The sequence below is a fragment of the Centruroides vittatus genome, unplaced genomic scaffold, assembly GCF_030686945.1.
Source record: "Centruroides vittatus isolate TY-2023 unplaced genomic scaffold, ASM3068694v2 contig_19, whole genome shotgun sequence".
Taxonomy (NCBI): Eukaryota; Metazoa; Arthropoda; class Arachnida; order Scorpiones; family Buthidae; genus Centruroides; species Centruroides vittatus.
Genome location: NW_027121169.1, coordinates 2,639,938 through 2,656,862, shown reverse-complemented (window position 1 = coordinate 2,656,862; position 16,925 = coordinate 2,639,938). Strand labels below are relative to the sequence as shown.

The following is a 16,925-nucleotide window of genomic DNA, read 5'->3' as shown; positions in this document are numbered from 1 at the left end:
CAGTGTTGTAATTTTCCTTGCCTTTCGCAGTACAGTTGGCGTTGGATCTCTGTCCATCTCCACTGAGCATGAATGCAACAGAAAGTCATTCGCTCTAGAAATAAAATCGGTCTCTCTGCATAAGACAAATCTTCTGTCCTTATCTGACATTAAGAGCCTGAGACCATTCGTGGTTAAGAATCGTGTTACTACCTGGTGGTTTCCACGGTTTTTTGGTGCACCTTGTGATCGCTTTGTTGTAGCAAGCTTCGTGAAGACCTCTAATTCCATTTGCTGATGCATGGGTGTAGGTTGGCAGGCACCGCTCACTATTTGCTACCCCCTATTATACCTACGATATGTTGATGACATCATAGTAGCATGGGGGAATTCAGAGGAAGAATTTATCCGATTTATGCAGCGATTATCAAGCGTTTATCCCACCATCAAATTCACTTGGGAAAAGGAGCGGAACCAGACAATAACATTTCTGGATATGCAGATACAGAAATCGCCGGAAGGACCACGGTTTGCGGTATACCACAAGTCCGACATGATTCCCCACATCACTCCAGCTGACGCCTTCCAACCATCGCGGTATATCAATGCCGCCATAGCAGCTCTCATCAGAAGGGCGATACTGCTTCCCTCATCGCAGGACCTAATAAACGATGAATTGGAAATCATACGAATGGCAGTATTACAAGCTGGATTCACAGGCGCCAAATTTACGCACGTACTGCGTAGAGTGAACGATTCCATCCACCCGTTCACCATGCTACACAACAAAAAAGAAATGGCAATAGTACCGTCAACATTACCATATCTAGGAGCACAGTCCATACTCATTAGCCGTGTATTCCGGCGGTACGGCTTCGTGCTCCCCTTGACCCCTCTACCCAGCCTACGCAGAACCATATGCAACGACCGAGACAAAATCAGCGCATTAGAAAAATCGGGGGTCTACGCGGTGCCACTAAAAAATCCAACAACAGGAGAAATAGAGAAATATATAGGGGCAACAACAAGAATGATCGCCTGCCGTATCGCGGAACACCAGGATGATATAAATAAAGGAAGGCAAACAACAGAGCTGACCAGAAAAGTTCTACAACAGGGTTACACTCCGCTTTGGTCAGAAACAGCGCTCCTAAAAAGCTCCAACAATAGAAAAATAATATTCATCTGGGAAGCGATCCTCACAATAACAGCAGAGGCATGCAACGTCCCCACCCTGGACTTGCCCGAAATTTGGGTCACTCTTTACAAGCGCATAAACACTCAAACACGCCGACAAGCGCACACGTAGCGTGTGTGCTTTTCAGCGCATGCACCGTCAATTCGTGCCGATCTAAAATCTCCTTCGAACCGGCGAAGTTACCGAACGCTAAAAGAATACATTATATTTCTTAAAAATTCGCCAACGAAAATCTTCCGTTATTCGGTTTGGAACGTTCGGCACGTGCCTCTTTCAAATTTGTTCTTTCCACATTCGCCTGAAGACGACGATTGTAATTTTTCGTCGAAAGTGCTTGCAATAAAAAGAAGAATCTACGTTAACGCTGAACTCAGTGCTAATTATCAGAAGTAAATGCTAAACTATAAGTACAGTGTGTTTTACGTTATCATTGCGAACAGATACAGCCAATTATTTTATAAACGTATTTATTATTTCAATTTTTATAAATTATTTAATTTGATGCAACGTAATCAATTAATTACTATGGCGCGTTAACATGGGCGTAGCCAGGAAAGGGCATGGGTGGGCACACCCCCCCAGTTAACCTGGTGCCCCTCCCCAGAAATTTACAGCTTCTACTAGGCCCCCCATAACAACACGTTAATTAATATGGAGGCTAGACTCGATTCAATTACTTTTTCATTTCAGACGTTAATTACAGTGTTATTTAATGTAATTTTATACATAATGTATGTTTATTATAAGTAATAAATCTATATAGGAATAATGTCTGTGTCTAATAAAACAAAGCGATTATAAAAATGAAAAGCGTGCGTTCCATCTCAATCTTTTGTACGCGAAATTTTATGATTTTAATTTTTAAAAAATGAGATTTTTATTTATAATTTCTGTAATTTGATCTATAAGAGCAAAAAACTAAACTTATCAAATATCAACTCTCTGTAAATAATTTCATCATTTACTTCTTAATGTCAGATTTGTTAAATTTCATGGGATTGTATTATTTTTCAACTTGAGGGTAGTAGAAAGCTTTGTATATTTTCTCCCGTGAAAGTAACAGACTCTGCTGGTTCCCCACTGTGAAGGACAACAAACTGCTAAATGTTTAATTACATTGTTTTCATAAACTCTCTTCTCTGTCAGTTGTGGGTCGAATGACTAACAAATTGTTTTAAGATATTCAGGGGAATAGATTTGGAGACTAGTATTACCAGTAATGAATGCTGTAATTTTATTTTTAATCATTTAAAAAATATTGATAAAATTACCAAATAAATGATTGGGTCACAATTACTAGTGGTATTGCTATATAACAGACATGGGCAAATGAAACTCCGAGAGCCGCATGCTGCTCTTTTTGAATTTTATGTGGCTCTTGCTGAAAGTGTTAATTTCTGCTTTTTATTATTATTTTTACAGTTTTATTTCCACAATTTTGTGAAAATATGTTTATTAAAAAAATTCAATACTTGTTCTATATTATATAATAAAATCCAGGTACAGAACTGCAGTATAGAATAGAAAAGTACAGAACCGCGGCTCCCATGCATTTTGCAAAACCTACATTTCGGCTCCCACTTTTGCTTGCCCACCCCTGCTATATAATGAACATGCAACCCCCTGATTCTGCCAGAAGTTGTTTTTTTTCTTCTTTAATTACATTTTTTTTATGAAGAAATCAAAAAATGTACCTTGAAATAAATGGCATTTGAAATTTGGCATGTTATATGGAAACACATTCTGGTAGTTATGTTACTATTCCATTTGCTCTGCTGTGTAACGGTGGGAATTCTGTACGGGGCACATGAAAACTTAATGCGGGCCTGTTCTGGCTTAATGCAGTCTTACTTACTTTTCTGGAGTATAAACTCAGCCTAACTATTCTCATATTTAATCTTATCAGTCCACTTAATAATCAATCTAATATCATATGCAATGTTATTGATACAAAATATGTGTGCGTTTGTGTTTTTTTAATAATGCCTGTTTTCGTTCATTTTAACGCTATTAGCTTTTTTAGCTTTTTTTCAGTCTGAACTCTCTTTTCTCACTTTTTTTTTATTGCCATGACTGCTTTAAGCCCTGATTTCGAATACATATTATTCCAAAACCTTCTTGTTGGCGCCTTTATTAAATCGGCGCCTATGGCGGGAGCCACGTTGGCCATACCCTAGTTACGGCTCTGATTACAATGTTTTACCAAATGAAGTGCTAAATTATTGGGCTATTATAAGGTTAAGTTAAAGATTAGATAATATTTAATTTGTCTAGAGGTAGGCAGTTATGCTACTATCCATTGTTAATTTTAATAATTATAACAAATTAATTTTTAATTTTAAATTTTCTGTAAGGAAAGAATTGGCCTGAAGTGGGACTTGAACCCACAACTCACACTTACTGTACAGATGTATTACCAGTTATGCTATCTATTTGGTTTAACTGATAAATTGGGTTTTACAGATGTTCATATATATCTATTTTTCTGTGTCTTATTCAAATGCTACAAAAGATAGATGCTAAAAATAGATGAGAAATAAAGTTGGAAGTTCTATTCTAAATATATTTTGAATTTAAATATATTAATATTCTGTGCAAAATAAATAAATGATAACTTTAGAAAATCTTTAATAAATTATGTAGCTTGTAGAGCAGAGACTTAGGAGCAGAACTACATGATTTCTACCCTACGAAAGCTTAAAATGATTATTTAAGATACATAATATTTGAAACTTTCAGTATTTTTAAATTTAAAAAAAAAATTGTAAATATTTTTCAGATTGCCTTTGTTTCTGATGAGGGAAAATGCAAATTTTTCAGTAGAGATGTGAATAATATGCTACTGAGGTAATCATATTTACAGCTTAATTTTTTGTAAATGTAAAGATGGATAGACAGATGTAAAACTGTATTATTGTTTTTCAGTGTTGAATTAAAATCTAGAGAATTACCATGTAGTCAGCGATCAATGATATATTCCCATTTAGCTTCACACTTGCCGTGCACTAAAGAAACTTTATTGAAACGAGCCAAAAAATTACGTATGGATCAAGAAATGGAAAAATTGAGAGAACCCTTAAATAGGTTAAAAGAAGGTAAGTGAATATAAAGTCTAGTTTCTATAAATTTTTTAGTGAAATTTTTTAAAATATGATTGTAAGCATAAGTTAGAAAATTTATTTAAATTATGTTTCTTTATGCATGTAGAAACAAGTCTTGGAATATACTTGATGCATAGACTGATAGTCTTTCTTGAATTGTATATTTTTAATGAAGCTTAAAGTTTATTTTAATTATTTTTAATAATTAATGAATTTCTCATGTGTTTTTTTCATTTAATCAAAATTTTATCTTTAACAAAATTATCTTTGGTTATTTTGTTCATTATTAAATGAAAAATCTAATACTGAATGTAGAAAGTTATTTTACAAATTTTCTATTTATTACAATCACTTTAGTCATCTTTTCTGTGATACATTTTTTTGAGTTTCTTAATATGGAAATTATTTCCAGTCTACAAAAATTGTTTTTAATATTATATTATGATTTTAATTTTCAATTCATGTCTGTGTAATCTTAATTCATTACAGTCCAAATTTTTTGTTAATTCAAGTTATGTAAGTTTTATCAATTTTAATTTATGGTACTGATTGATGATATGCTAATTATTATATGTAGATAAATATAATCTTATCTAACATGTATTGTAAGTTGTCAATTTAAAAATCTTGGTTTATATCAATTTGAGTAAATTGATAATGATATTTACGAGATTTAATATCACTACCCAATGAAAAATATTTTTGTGTCTCAGGAATTGAAATATGTTGTTTTTCTCAGAGATAAAATCCTCTTGATTTCAAAAATCACATGTAAATTTTTCTGTTTTGCGAGGACCAAAAGATACAGACACATCTTTATATAGTGATATACATGTAGAATAGCATACAGTATGTATGTATAAGGTGCATTACAAAAGTTTAGGTACATTTCATTCAGTTAAGAAAAACACACCACAAACACATCTAAAAAAACCAACACACACATTTATTTGTTTATGTAGCAGAAACATGTAAAAATAATATGACATCATTAAACTAGCATATTATTAGATCACTGTAAATGTATAAACACACAAAGTGAGATAATCCATGTGTTGCAAAAGTTTAGTTTTACTGTGTGGAATTACACATTATCATCCCAGAAACCCCCAATTTTGCACTCCAATGTCAAAAACATGATGAGGCATGCTGTCTACAAGTCACTGGAGCACATCTTGACTTATTTCATCCCATGCAGAGGTAATGGCTGTCTGCAGTTCAGCAACAGTTAAAAAATGACATTTGTTGGTGTACACCTTCCTAGTGAGGATTCCCCAGAGGTTCTCCATGGGGTTAAGGTGTGGAATTAGCAGGCCACTCCATTACATGCACACCATTGCCTAAGAACCACTTCCATCTAGTGTGTGCTACATGGATTGGTGCATTGTCCTGTTGGAATGTCCAGAATGGTCCTCCAACCTGCTCTCCAAATGCCATGAGGTGCACATCTAACAGTTCCTGGTAGTCTCTGGCCTTCATACACCCACTCAGAAATGCAATGTTTGTCTTCCCATTGTATCCAAATCTGGTCCAGACCATTACTGATCCTCCTGCCATTTGGCATTTGGAAAGATCTTCTCATCCTCTCTGATGTCATGCCAGTAGTAGCACCAGCTGTCGGGGCCATCTAAATTAAATTTTTTTTCATTGCTGAATACTACTCATCTTCATTCTGTACTCCAATTTGAATGCTCTCTGGCCTATTTTATCCATGCTATCTTATGGGCTGGTGTTAATCTGGGCTGACTTTTTTTCTTCTTGTTCAGCAGTTGTCTGTTGCACCTCACAGCTCTTGATAGGGTTGACTTATGAATATTAATCATTGGATCATGTACCAACTGTCCAAGTGATGATCCTCATTGTTTTAGGGTGTTTATGACCTCAAAAAATACACTTACGTAAAACCAGATAACCGGAGTGATTAGTATTCTGGTCGCAAACGTTTTCGTAGCCTCTTCTAGGCTCTTCTTCAGGCTTAGTAGTAATAAATTCGAATATATTCCTTTTTGAAAGAAACGAGTTTCGAATTCCGTCCGTGAAAACGTTTTAACATATTTTTTAAAACCTTTTTAAAAAAAATATGTTGGAACGTTTTCACGGACGGAATTCGAAACTCGTTTCTTTCAAAAAGGAATATATTCGAATTTATTACTACTAAGCCTGAAGAAGAGCCTAGAAGAGGCTACGAAAACGTTTGCGACCCGAATACTAATCACTCCGGTTATCTGGTTTTACGTAAGTGTATTTTTTGATTGAATCACCGGTGTGTAAGGAAGATTGAGTGTTTATGACCTGTCGAAGTTGACGTTCACTGAGTGCCAGTGGACATCCTGAATGGGGTTTTTGGTAGTACTCCTCTTGGTTATGTACTGTACATAATTATTCACCACATTAGGTGACTGATTAATCCTTTTTGCTATGGCCCTGTTGGACAGTCTTTGCTGCTTTAACACATCAATCTTGCTCCTCTCATAAGCAGATAACATCTTGCCACGGCCCATGTTTCCATAAACAATATCAAATAAATCACACAACTCAAAGTTGCAATTTCACTCTTGACACACATGAAATATTAATAGTTTATAAAGTTTAACTTTCAGTTTCATACCATTCTTTCTCCTGAGGATGTGGTGGAACTAAACTTTTGGAACACAAGGATTATCTCACTTTGTATGTTGATACATTTACAGTCATCTAATAATATGTTAGTTTAATGATGTCATATTATTTTTACATATTTCTGCTACATAAGCAAATAAATGTTTGTGTTGGTTTTTTAGATGTGTTTGTGGTGCGTTTTTCTTAACTGAATGGAGTGGACCTAAACTTTTGCAATGCACCTTATGTGAAAATCATTGTAATATGATTTTGTCTTTATTTACGCTTTTTGAACATGTCAGATATAACAGGATGGGAATCTGTTTTTATGTGGAACCTTGACCATGTTTCAATCCTGGAAGATATCAAAAACTTTGTACCAAAAGCAGCTGTTCTACAAGTTGAGCTACAATAACCAAACTGTTACTAAGCAGCTTAAATATTAAACACATGCAAACATTTTAAAAGTGTACATAAACTTATCTTTAAAAATGTTGTTTGGATATTGATATTTGTTTGTTTTAATACTTCTATTTATCCTCTGTCACAAAAAAACCAGCAATAGTCTTCCAACATTACTATATCCATACAGCTTTGGTATTTTTTTTCTATGGTTGAAATGGCTTGGTGAAACTATTCACTATGTTTGTCATTACCATTTTCAAGATTTTTGGAAAAATGTTTATTTTATTGAAACACCATCTGTTGAAGTGATCTCAACATACTGTTCCAAAACCTATCAACGAAGCTTGGTTTTGGTTTGAAATGCTTTAAACAGTATGTTTAGTTTAGGAATGTGGGGAATCAATTTCAAGTCTCAGCTGCTTGCTTTACATTTGAAAGTGCTTCCTGTGGTATTAATTTCTAGTACTGGGGGTGTTAAACTATCTAATTTATATTGGTAAATGCACAGATACCTAATATAAATGCTTCAATATCTGAAAACTATAACATAATGTAACATTTTTTGTTTTTTACTAATTTTTGAAATGTAAGCATCAGAATTGATAAGAAATCACTTATAAAAATCATATTGGGTAGTGTGTTTTTAAGAATGTCTAAAATAAATAATTTATCAAATTCTACATTTTAATTTTATTAACGTTTTGCAAGTTTTTGTTAGTATTACTTTGATTACTATGCCAAATTAAAAAAATCAATATTAAATTATTTTCTCTCTCTCACTGAATTTCTACATAATCTAACATTTTTTCTCATTTGATAAAAAGATAGGCAATATATGAGATGAGCAATTACATCCAGATAAACTTCACTCAGTATCTGTTTCTCATCATTAGTGATGATTGACTAGTATCTTCTAATTACATGAAAATAGTTGAAGTGATTTAGGTTTTCAGAGAGATTAATAAACGATCAATGTAAAACACCTTACATTTCTCAAAGGATAATTGAAAAATATTTTTTTCCCCCTAAGATTTTCTGAAACTTTTGCAAGCACATTCCATTTGTGCTTAGGTTGAAGTCAGAAAGTCTTCAAGATAGGAACAAATCTAGACTATTGAGATGTCTGCATTGTATAACACAATTCAAAAACAAAATTTTACTCTATGTAAGCATTTTATTTTTTGAAAATGGACCATGGTATTTTATATATCTTATTAAAATTTAAATCATTTTGTTTTTCAGTATTTACAGATAGACTTGTACAATACCATAATTTAGTCATCCTTACATCAAATTGGATTTTTCTTGAGATGAATGTGCTGATTAACACAAATATTAACTTATTGTTCTTTAGTATCTAAATGAGAAAGATATCTTCTCATTCAAAGTTCTAATTGAGATGCTGTTATAACCAAAAGTACATTTTGAAGGGACAGTGTGAATGAAACCTTGAATGTGAAATTTACAATGATTAATTTGTTCAAAGATTGATGTAAATAACATTCTACAATTACAAAGATGTTGATAAGTTGAGATAGGGTTTTGCAGTACTTTGTAAAATGTAACAGTCTTATCAGAAATTCTTGTCCTTAGAAGTTAATTTTGGCCCTGCCTTCAGCATTCTTTTGATTCCTAAAGCAAGAACTTAAAAGTGAAAATTTGGCAAGACATTGTCTCTACAATTTTTATCTCTGCTGCCAACAACTAATAAACAGAATTATATGACCAAAATGTTCCAGGCACTTCAGTCACATGATACTATCTAATAATTGTTAGATGTTTCATCTATTTTGTTTATCTTGTTATCATTTTAGAATAAATTACACTATGATTTCTGTTATGCATTTATTTTCCATCTTCTCAGATAGTAACATTGTAAAACTGAATGAAGATCCTTTCTTCATATAAAACTCGAGTTTTTCTGAGATTTTTTTCCCCTTTGAGTATTTTATAATTGTTTTATTATTAACATTATTTATTATTACTTCTTACTAAAAAAGTATCTAATACTATTTAATAGAATAAAATATGTACAAAATTTGAAAAACATAAGAAAAATTAAAAATAATAAATAAAGTAGCCTGTCAGACCAATTTGAAAGTACATTCAGTAGTCCAAATAAAATTCTGGTTGTTTAGACTAGGTTTCCCACTAATTTTGAACCCTGGAATAAATGGTTTGAAATAAATTACGTACATGATGGTTATTAAAAAACTGTTTCCTTTTAATTAGAAATATAACTGATATATCAGTGTATCAATGTTTCTGATATATTGGATTCAATTTGTTTTACAAACTGATATCCAATTTTTTTTTCTTCATCATCTGTATATAGCCAAACCAATGTATCAATTTGTCAAAATGTTCTTGATATATCAGTTTCAATTTTAGTTTAGTGTTGTTGAAACTTTTAAAAATTTGTATTATTCTTAATTTCTCTGAATGGTTTACATCTTATCTAATTATAATTATTTCTCAATAAATTAATATTAAAATCAATTCATTATATTTCAGCTATAGGAAAAATTTTACCAGGAATATTAGACAAATATATTGCTGACTGCAAACTTGTAGAAACTAAGTAAGTTATCAAATGGATAATTTTTGATCAGAGAAATTTTAATGTAACAGTTGAATCTTTATTAAGATTAGAGAATGAGAAAGAGAAGAAAGGTGAGGAAAATAATGAAAATGACAAAGAAAAATCTGCAAAGTTTCCACAGAAAGAATTTCAGTGGAATGATGAAATTAGGTATAAGTTTGGAAATTAAATTTATATTAGTTTTAATTTCAAACTTCAGACTTATGCATGACTCAAGTATTGATAGTTTATATTTTAAGATGCTCAATTATTAATTTTCAGAAAATTATTGTGTGATTTGGTAAGAACTAAAGTAAGATGGTATGAAACATCTAAAGTTCGTAATCAGTCTGCCGAAGAATATATTTGGCAGTTTTTAGAATCAGAAGTAAAGGAACTTTGGCCTGCAGGATGGATGAAAACTAAGTAAAATTTTTGTCTACATCATTTATAAAATATTATTTTGAATGTGTCACTTTATTCAGATACAATTTTTAATATTTTTGAATAAAATTATTTCCTTGGTCATAACTTTTTAAATTTTATTATGATGATTGTTTTAATTAAAAATATGTACAGAGATATATTCATTGATTTTTAAATATTTCAGGCATTTATATAAAGAAAGCAAAGAAGCTCATGGTTATTTAACGTAAGTAAATATTTTTTGAATACGTACAATTAAAAAGACTACGAAATAAAAAAATATTTAAATTTCTATACAATTTTACACAATTTATTACTGTGTATGTAAGAAAAATAATTTTATTCTGTAAACAATTAGTTTTATTTATTTACATCATAAAATTTTTTCACAAATTTTATTTATGTAATACAATAGTAGAGAAATCACTATTTAAAAAACACTACATATATTTTTATGATGAACAATAGTGATGATTAAAGTATTAAATTTATTTATAGCCACTTATGTTTTGAAATAGTTTGAAAATAAATTTCTTTTTTCTTCCTTAAAAAATGAGATTTGAAATAACCTGTAAGGCATCAGATTTTTTATTTCTTTTTACAAATTTTTATAATTTATGTAATTGATTGGGTAATGTTGAAGTTTTTTTTCCTCAAAAATTTGACTGTATTATGTGCACTATTCTTTATGTTTATATAATGCCTTTCTTTTAACTTTTATTTATTTATTTAATGAAAGTTTGCATTAATATTTTAACAATGAATGAACTGAACACTGACATTGGTGGCAGATCACTAATTTTGGAATAAAGTCTCACAACTTCTCTAAGTTTTTCATCTCAAAATACAAAATATTTTTCATTTTTCAAAATTAATAATGTTAACCTCCTAATAACTGTATGACCTTTGTTTCTATAGCTTCTTGTTCTATTGTTTTCATTTAGAATAAATTTTCTTATTTTATTACAAAGTTATCATACAGGAACTTTTCAGAGAGGTGAATGGTAAAAAATAGACTTTATTTATTACAGAACTTTGTTTAGTTGTTCATAACAAGTAATCTATTTTTTATCATTTACCGGAAAAGTTCCTGCATGATAAGTTTGTAATAAAAGAAAATTTATGCTAAATGAAAACAATAGAACAAGAAGCTATAGAAACAAAGGTCATACAGTTATTAGGAGGTTAACATTATTAATTTTGAAAAATGAAAAATATTTTGTATTTTGAGATGAAAAACTTAGAGAAGTTGTGAGACTTTATTCCAAAATTAGTGATCTGCCACCAATGTCAGTGTTCAGTTCATTCATTGTTAAAATATTAATTCATATTTATATATACACTTTTCATTAAATTTAGGTAAATAATTTTAATTTATAGGTTCTTGAAATTTAAAAAAACTGTAGTGTTCTATTCTGTAATACAGTCATAATTTCTTATTTTTGTAATTCCAAAATTTAATTTCCAAAAGGTTTAAAAAAGATCCCATTTATGGATCAGTATGTAAAATAAATCTAGTCTATATTTCTGAATTTTTTTTTACTGCTACAAAGATCGTTATGATGTGATTATTACAAAAATGGCATTACTATTACATAATATTAATACATAATCAAATATAAATCAATTATCCTTTAAGGTAATTGATTTATGTTTGATTAAAATTCAGTTTTTTATATTTATTTGCTTATTTATTTATTATTGCTGTAAATACGGATAATGCCATATTATTTAAATAAAGTTATGTAAAATTTAAACAAACAATTTGTAATAATAATAGTTCAGTAAAAGGAAAGGTGAAAATAAAAGAGAAAATGTAAATTACAATGTAAACATACATAAAGTAGTAAAAATGTTTTACCGAATTATTTCAACTAAAATGAGAGTTACAACAACTTTTACAATATATAAAATTAGAAACAAAATCAATATTTTCTATAAGACATAATAGGATAATTTGTCTAAAATAGCTGAATCAAATAGAACATTAATGATGTATTTAAGCTATGATATAGGTGAATAAACAACAAACCTTTTAGATAGGGTGCTTTAGGCTCTCATCCACTTGCATTGTCCACAATCTAAACTGTGATATAACAAATATGAAATCATAAAACCTAAACATATCTAGCATATCCTTTAATATATAACTTTTTATTTAATTTAATATATAATCCTATACATATAAACATATCCTTTTTGTATAAAAGAAGAGAGATAATGCCAATAGCTATCCCCAGTTTATAAAAGAAACAAATGAATATAATGGTTATTATAGCCAAAGAATACAATAAGGTTCAGTTTACAAAGATAGCTAAGATATTTTATTTTTTTAGTATAGAATCAATAATATATTTGATATTTATTTTTCTTCTGATCACTTGGTTGTAATTTTATAATATTGAAACTGAAAAATGTATGTTGGGCAGATCGAGCATTCTTTACTAAATAAACTTATCAAGTTTGAAGCTTGAAAAACTAATTACTCTTTAGGAGATATGCTGTATTGGTCTCATTGCACAAAAATTCTTGTTTAATGGAGAGAACAAAATAGAGAAAATTAATGTTAAGAAATTAACCTTTTTTTTTATACCTATGTACTGTACTTATAATATTAAGGTTAACAAAAAACTAACAGTAATAATAAATATTTTTACATAGTTTAAATTGTTGATTATAAAATATTTTGTTTTTTGATATTTTTCTTGTATATGAATTAAGTAAGAGCTATTTTGTTTATATACTAAATTAATTTTTTTAAAGAGTTTTAATTATACTTTTCTTCATTGCATAATGCATACATTATGCAATGCACATGCTATCAGTGTAGTGAGAAATTGGTAAAAACTTTTATTGTTTAATTATCTTCTGAGCTAGCTTAATAATAGATCTTTATTATTGTCTTTCACGAATTACTCAAATTTATATTTCATGACTTTCTTAGTGTGAAGTATTCACTAAACTTTATAGATAAATATAATTAATTTGTAAAATTTAATTGCCATCAAAAATAATAAATAAAAATTGTAAGTTTCACTAATAGTATCAAATTCAAATGTTATTTTAGGAACAAACCAAAGAAGCCTATGTTAGTTCAAAGAAAACCAGGAATTCCCTTAGGGATCCAAGTTCCTGTTGTTCCTGCGGGTCGTCTGACTTCAAGTGTTGTTCTCTCTCCGATTGCAACGGGCCAAGAATTAGCAGAGGGTATGTCAAACATGAAGGTTCCTACTACATCAGGTGATGATGGAGAGAGTTTGGGTACATTGATTGCAGTAACAACTGCAAACAGTGCCTTATCTGAAGAACAGAAACCCCATATTCTACCAGAAGTTTCTTCTGTGTTACCTTCACGTGCTATCAGTGTAGTGACAAGTTCTGTTCCATTGCAGCAAAGTGATAAAGAAGCTCCTTCATCAACTGTTAGTGCCAAATCCAATGTTTCATCTGAAATAAAGAGTACTGGTCATACTGTTCAGGAGAATAAATCTAGCATATCTTTAAGTCAGATAGGTTCTCCTAGTAAACGTATCTTCACTTTAATTAATTCGGGCGATGCTGCCCAATTACAAGCTCAACAAGCTTCGCAGCAAACTTCACTAGCTTCACAAATGTTAGATCGTATTATTTGTGCTAGCTTAGCAAATTTTCCCAATTCGGGTTCTTCTACTACTGAACCCGGACGATACAAACCACTGAGCATAGGTAGAGACCTGAATGCTACAGAACAAAATGTTCGTCCATCACCTAAGAGTGCTTTAGAAGTATCACAACCTAAATTGGATTGTGTGTCAGTAAAACCTCCATCCCCTGCCAAAGTAGATACTCAGGTTGGCAGCCCAAGTACTTTAATTCGATCACCTTCTATTGGTGTTAGCATTTTAAAATCATCTTATCAATCTCCCACTGAACAGAGGCAAATTCATGGGAGAACAACCTCACTGCCAGAACAAACTAAAGGATTAACAACAACACTAGTTGGCAATACTAGTGTATCTTCTAGGAAATTCCAATCAATACCTGTTACAACTTCTGCAAATACTGTTAATACTAGAAAAACTGAGGAACTGAAAATGCCATTTCATTCTTATGAATTTTTAGAAGCATTCAAACGTACACTTGAAAGTTCTCCTGAGCCTTTACAGCCTAGAAGTGAATCTTCTACTGTGCTTTCTAGTTCTAAAGTAAAAACTGCTTTGTCAGAGAATACTAGAGAACTTTGTGATGAACCAATGAACTTCAAGAAATTACAAAGTTCTGTAGATAGTGTTTCTTCCCTGATACCTCAGGATTTTTCTTCCAAACAAGATAATCCAACAGTAGTGCATTTGTCAGGTACATATAAGCGTTCTAATCCACAGGTACGAAGTATGCAATTGACTAATTCTCTTAGAGTTCAGCGATCCTCTCCAGAAACTGTTTCTACTCCAGTATCATTTCCAGAAGGAATGAAAGGTTTTCCTCTTCCCATAAAATCACAAAGTACAAATCCTTCTTGTATAAGCTCATTATCAACAACTAATCCTACCCATGGATTAGTCAGTCGAACGTCACCGGCACAAGCTCACGAACCTGGATTTACCAGTCCCCACAGGCATAATTCACCATCTCCCCATCGTTCTGTAAGTGCTCATAGTCCCAGTCATGGACATCCATCATCTGCTGGAAACAGTGCAAGTCATAATCCATACCAATCAACACCTCTTTCACATTATCCTCCAGTAGAAACTACTCATAATCGTACAATGGTAAGGAAAGTAATGAAATTGTTATAAATTTATTTACTTAAAATATTTATATTAAGATTTGTAATTACATGTTTAGAAAGTACTTTTAGTAATTAACTTTGCAAAGGAGTATTTGAAAGATTTATATTGGGTTGTCTTTACTATGTAAGAAACATTAAATTTTGCTTATTTGAACTAATTAATATTGCTTTTCTACTTCATTATATTGTATCTCTTCTTTCAGATTTATATAAAAAATTATATTTTAGTGTAAAGAATGATAAAAAGTTTTAATTCTAAGCAAAAGGCTTAATTTTCAGGGTAGTGAGGAGTTTCATAGAAAATTTAAATGCTAATAATGAATAACATCTTCATTAAGTCCAACTATGCTCAAGATATGACACATGACTCTCCATCTCCTCACCTTCTTGACATTTTACCACCAAACTTTAATAGCATCAATGCCTCTTATACACAAGCTGCCTTGCAAAATTTTGTTTCTTTATCATTATCCCATACTGAGATATTAAATGAAATGGACATCAAACACACACAGGTTTTTTTTTTGCTTTTTTGACTGTCTTTGGTTCTAGAGGTCTCATAACTTTGACATTTGCAAAAAAAATACTTTGGGGGTCATATTTAACCTGATTACGATGCTTTTCCTTGTTATGTATACATAACAGCCGGGAAAGTAAAACTAATATTTAGTTGAAAACAAACTAAATTAAATGTTTCTCTGGGAATTTTAAAACAAATTGCTGATGAAATTACTAAATTTAAAGTTCTGTATTTTTAATAATAAAAGTGTGATATTTAAAATTGAATCCAAATTTTAAAAAGACTATGATCAACATTTTTGAAGAAATATTATAATCACATTTCTTTTACCAATGATATGAATTATTAGTACAGATAATGAAGAAAGAAATATAAAACAAATAACTTCAATTTATAATTTGTTAAATATATTTGAACAGAAATAAATTTCTCAATTTAATTTCATGCACTTCAAAATAAAACCATTATATAGTAGTGGCCATAGAAATTGCATTGCTTATAATATATAGCAAAAAGCATTCAACAGATTTGCAAAGTAATGTATTTAAGCTGTGACTGTGATTTGGAATGATAACATATATGGTGTAGACAAAAAAACCAAGAAGATTATAAAAAAAGATACAATTTTTTATGCAAGTTCTATATAGCATTATAAGTGTTGTTTTTCACCACAGCCATACCAGTGAGCACTATTGCAGAAACTTGCCACTTACAGTTATGGAAGGGAAAAAAAAAGTTTACAGCGTAAAGTATGCCTGAAAAGCAACACAAACTGTTATTTTTCATTGAATAGGTTCCTGATTCATTTTAGAGCTTCCTTGAGCCTTAAGAACAGTTTTTCATTGCTCCAGCATAAGTTTCTTCTATATCAAGCTCATGATATTAAACTCTCTGATACATTGAAGTTTATTTTCAGGGCTTTACTCAACAACTTTTATATTTATCAGATCTATGCAGGTTAAATTCATATTCATCCAATAACATAACAGAATTTCATATCTCAGCATTTGAATTTGCACATTGTTTAGTCCAGATAAGCTTCTGTTTATGCATTTTAGTCATCAGTAATGGCTCCTTATGTGGACAATAGGTTATTAGACCCATGTTACACAAGCAATGTCATGCAGTTTGTTCACTTGCTTTTCCTTCTGCTCTTCTCACTTTACTTTCAATTCAGAAAAATAGAAGTGTGTTTTTGCAGGCTGAGAGACCCTTCAACATTCTATTCTGGTGCAGCATACACCCGTGTTTATTTCTTGATCTAGCTTTTCTTTCAACATTGCCTTGTTCACTTCTCTTTAACAATTGTTGATTAATGACAATGCACACAGGGCTATTTCACTTCAACA

The 16,925-nt window shown here is 30.8% G+C and overlaps 1 protein-coding gene across 2 annotated transcripts in view; it reads left to right on the top strand.

Annotated features, from left to right (window-relative positions):
* yem (yemanuclein) overlaps positions 1-16,925 on the top strand; it is a 126,165-nt gene that overhangs the window by 92,316 nt on the left and 16,924 nt on the right. For both annotated transcript variants that reach the window (XM_067264539.1, XM_067264538.1), the window contains exons 7-13: positions 3,957-4,024; positions 4,103-4,272; positions 9,796-9,862; positions 9,929-10,033; positions 10,145-10,288; positions 10,473-10,514; positions 13,356-15,036. In XM_067264539.1, the coding sequence (XP_067120640.1) occupies positions 3,957-4,024; positions 4,103-4,272; positions 9,796-9,862; positions 9,929-10,033; positions 10,145-10,288; positions 10,473-10,514; positions 13,356-15,036 (2,277 nt within the window). The remainder of the gene's footprint in view (positions 1-3,956; positions 4,025-4,102; positions 4,273-9,795; positions 9,863-9,928; positions 10,034-10,144; positions 10,289-10,472; positions 10,515-13,355; positions 15,037-16,925) is intronic.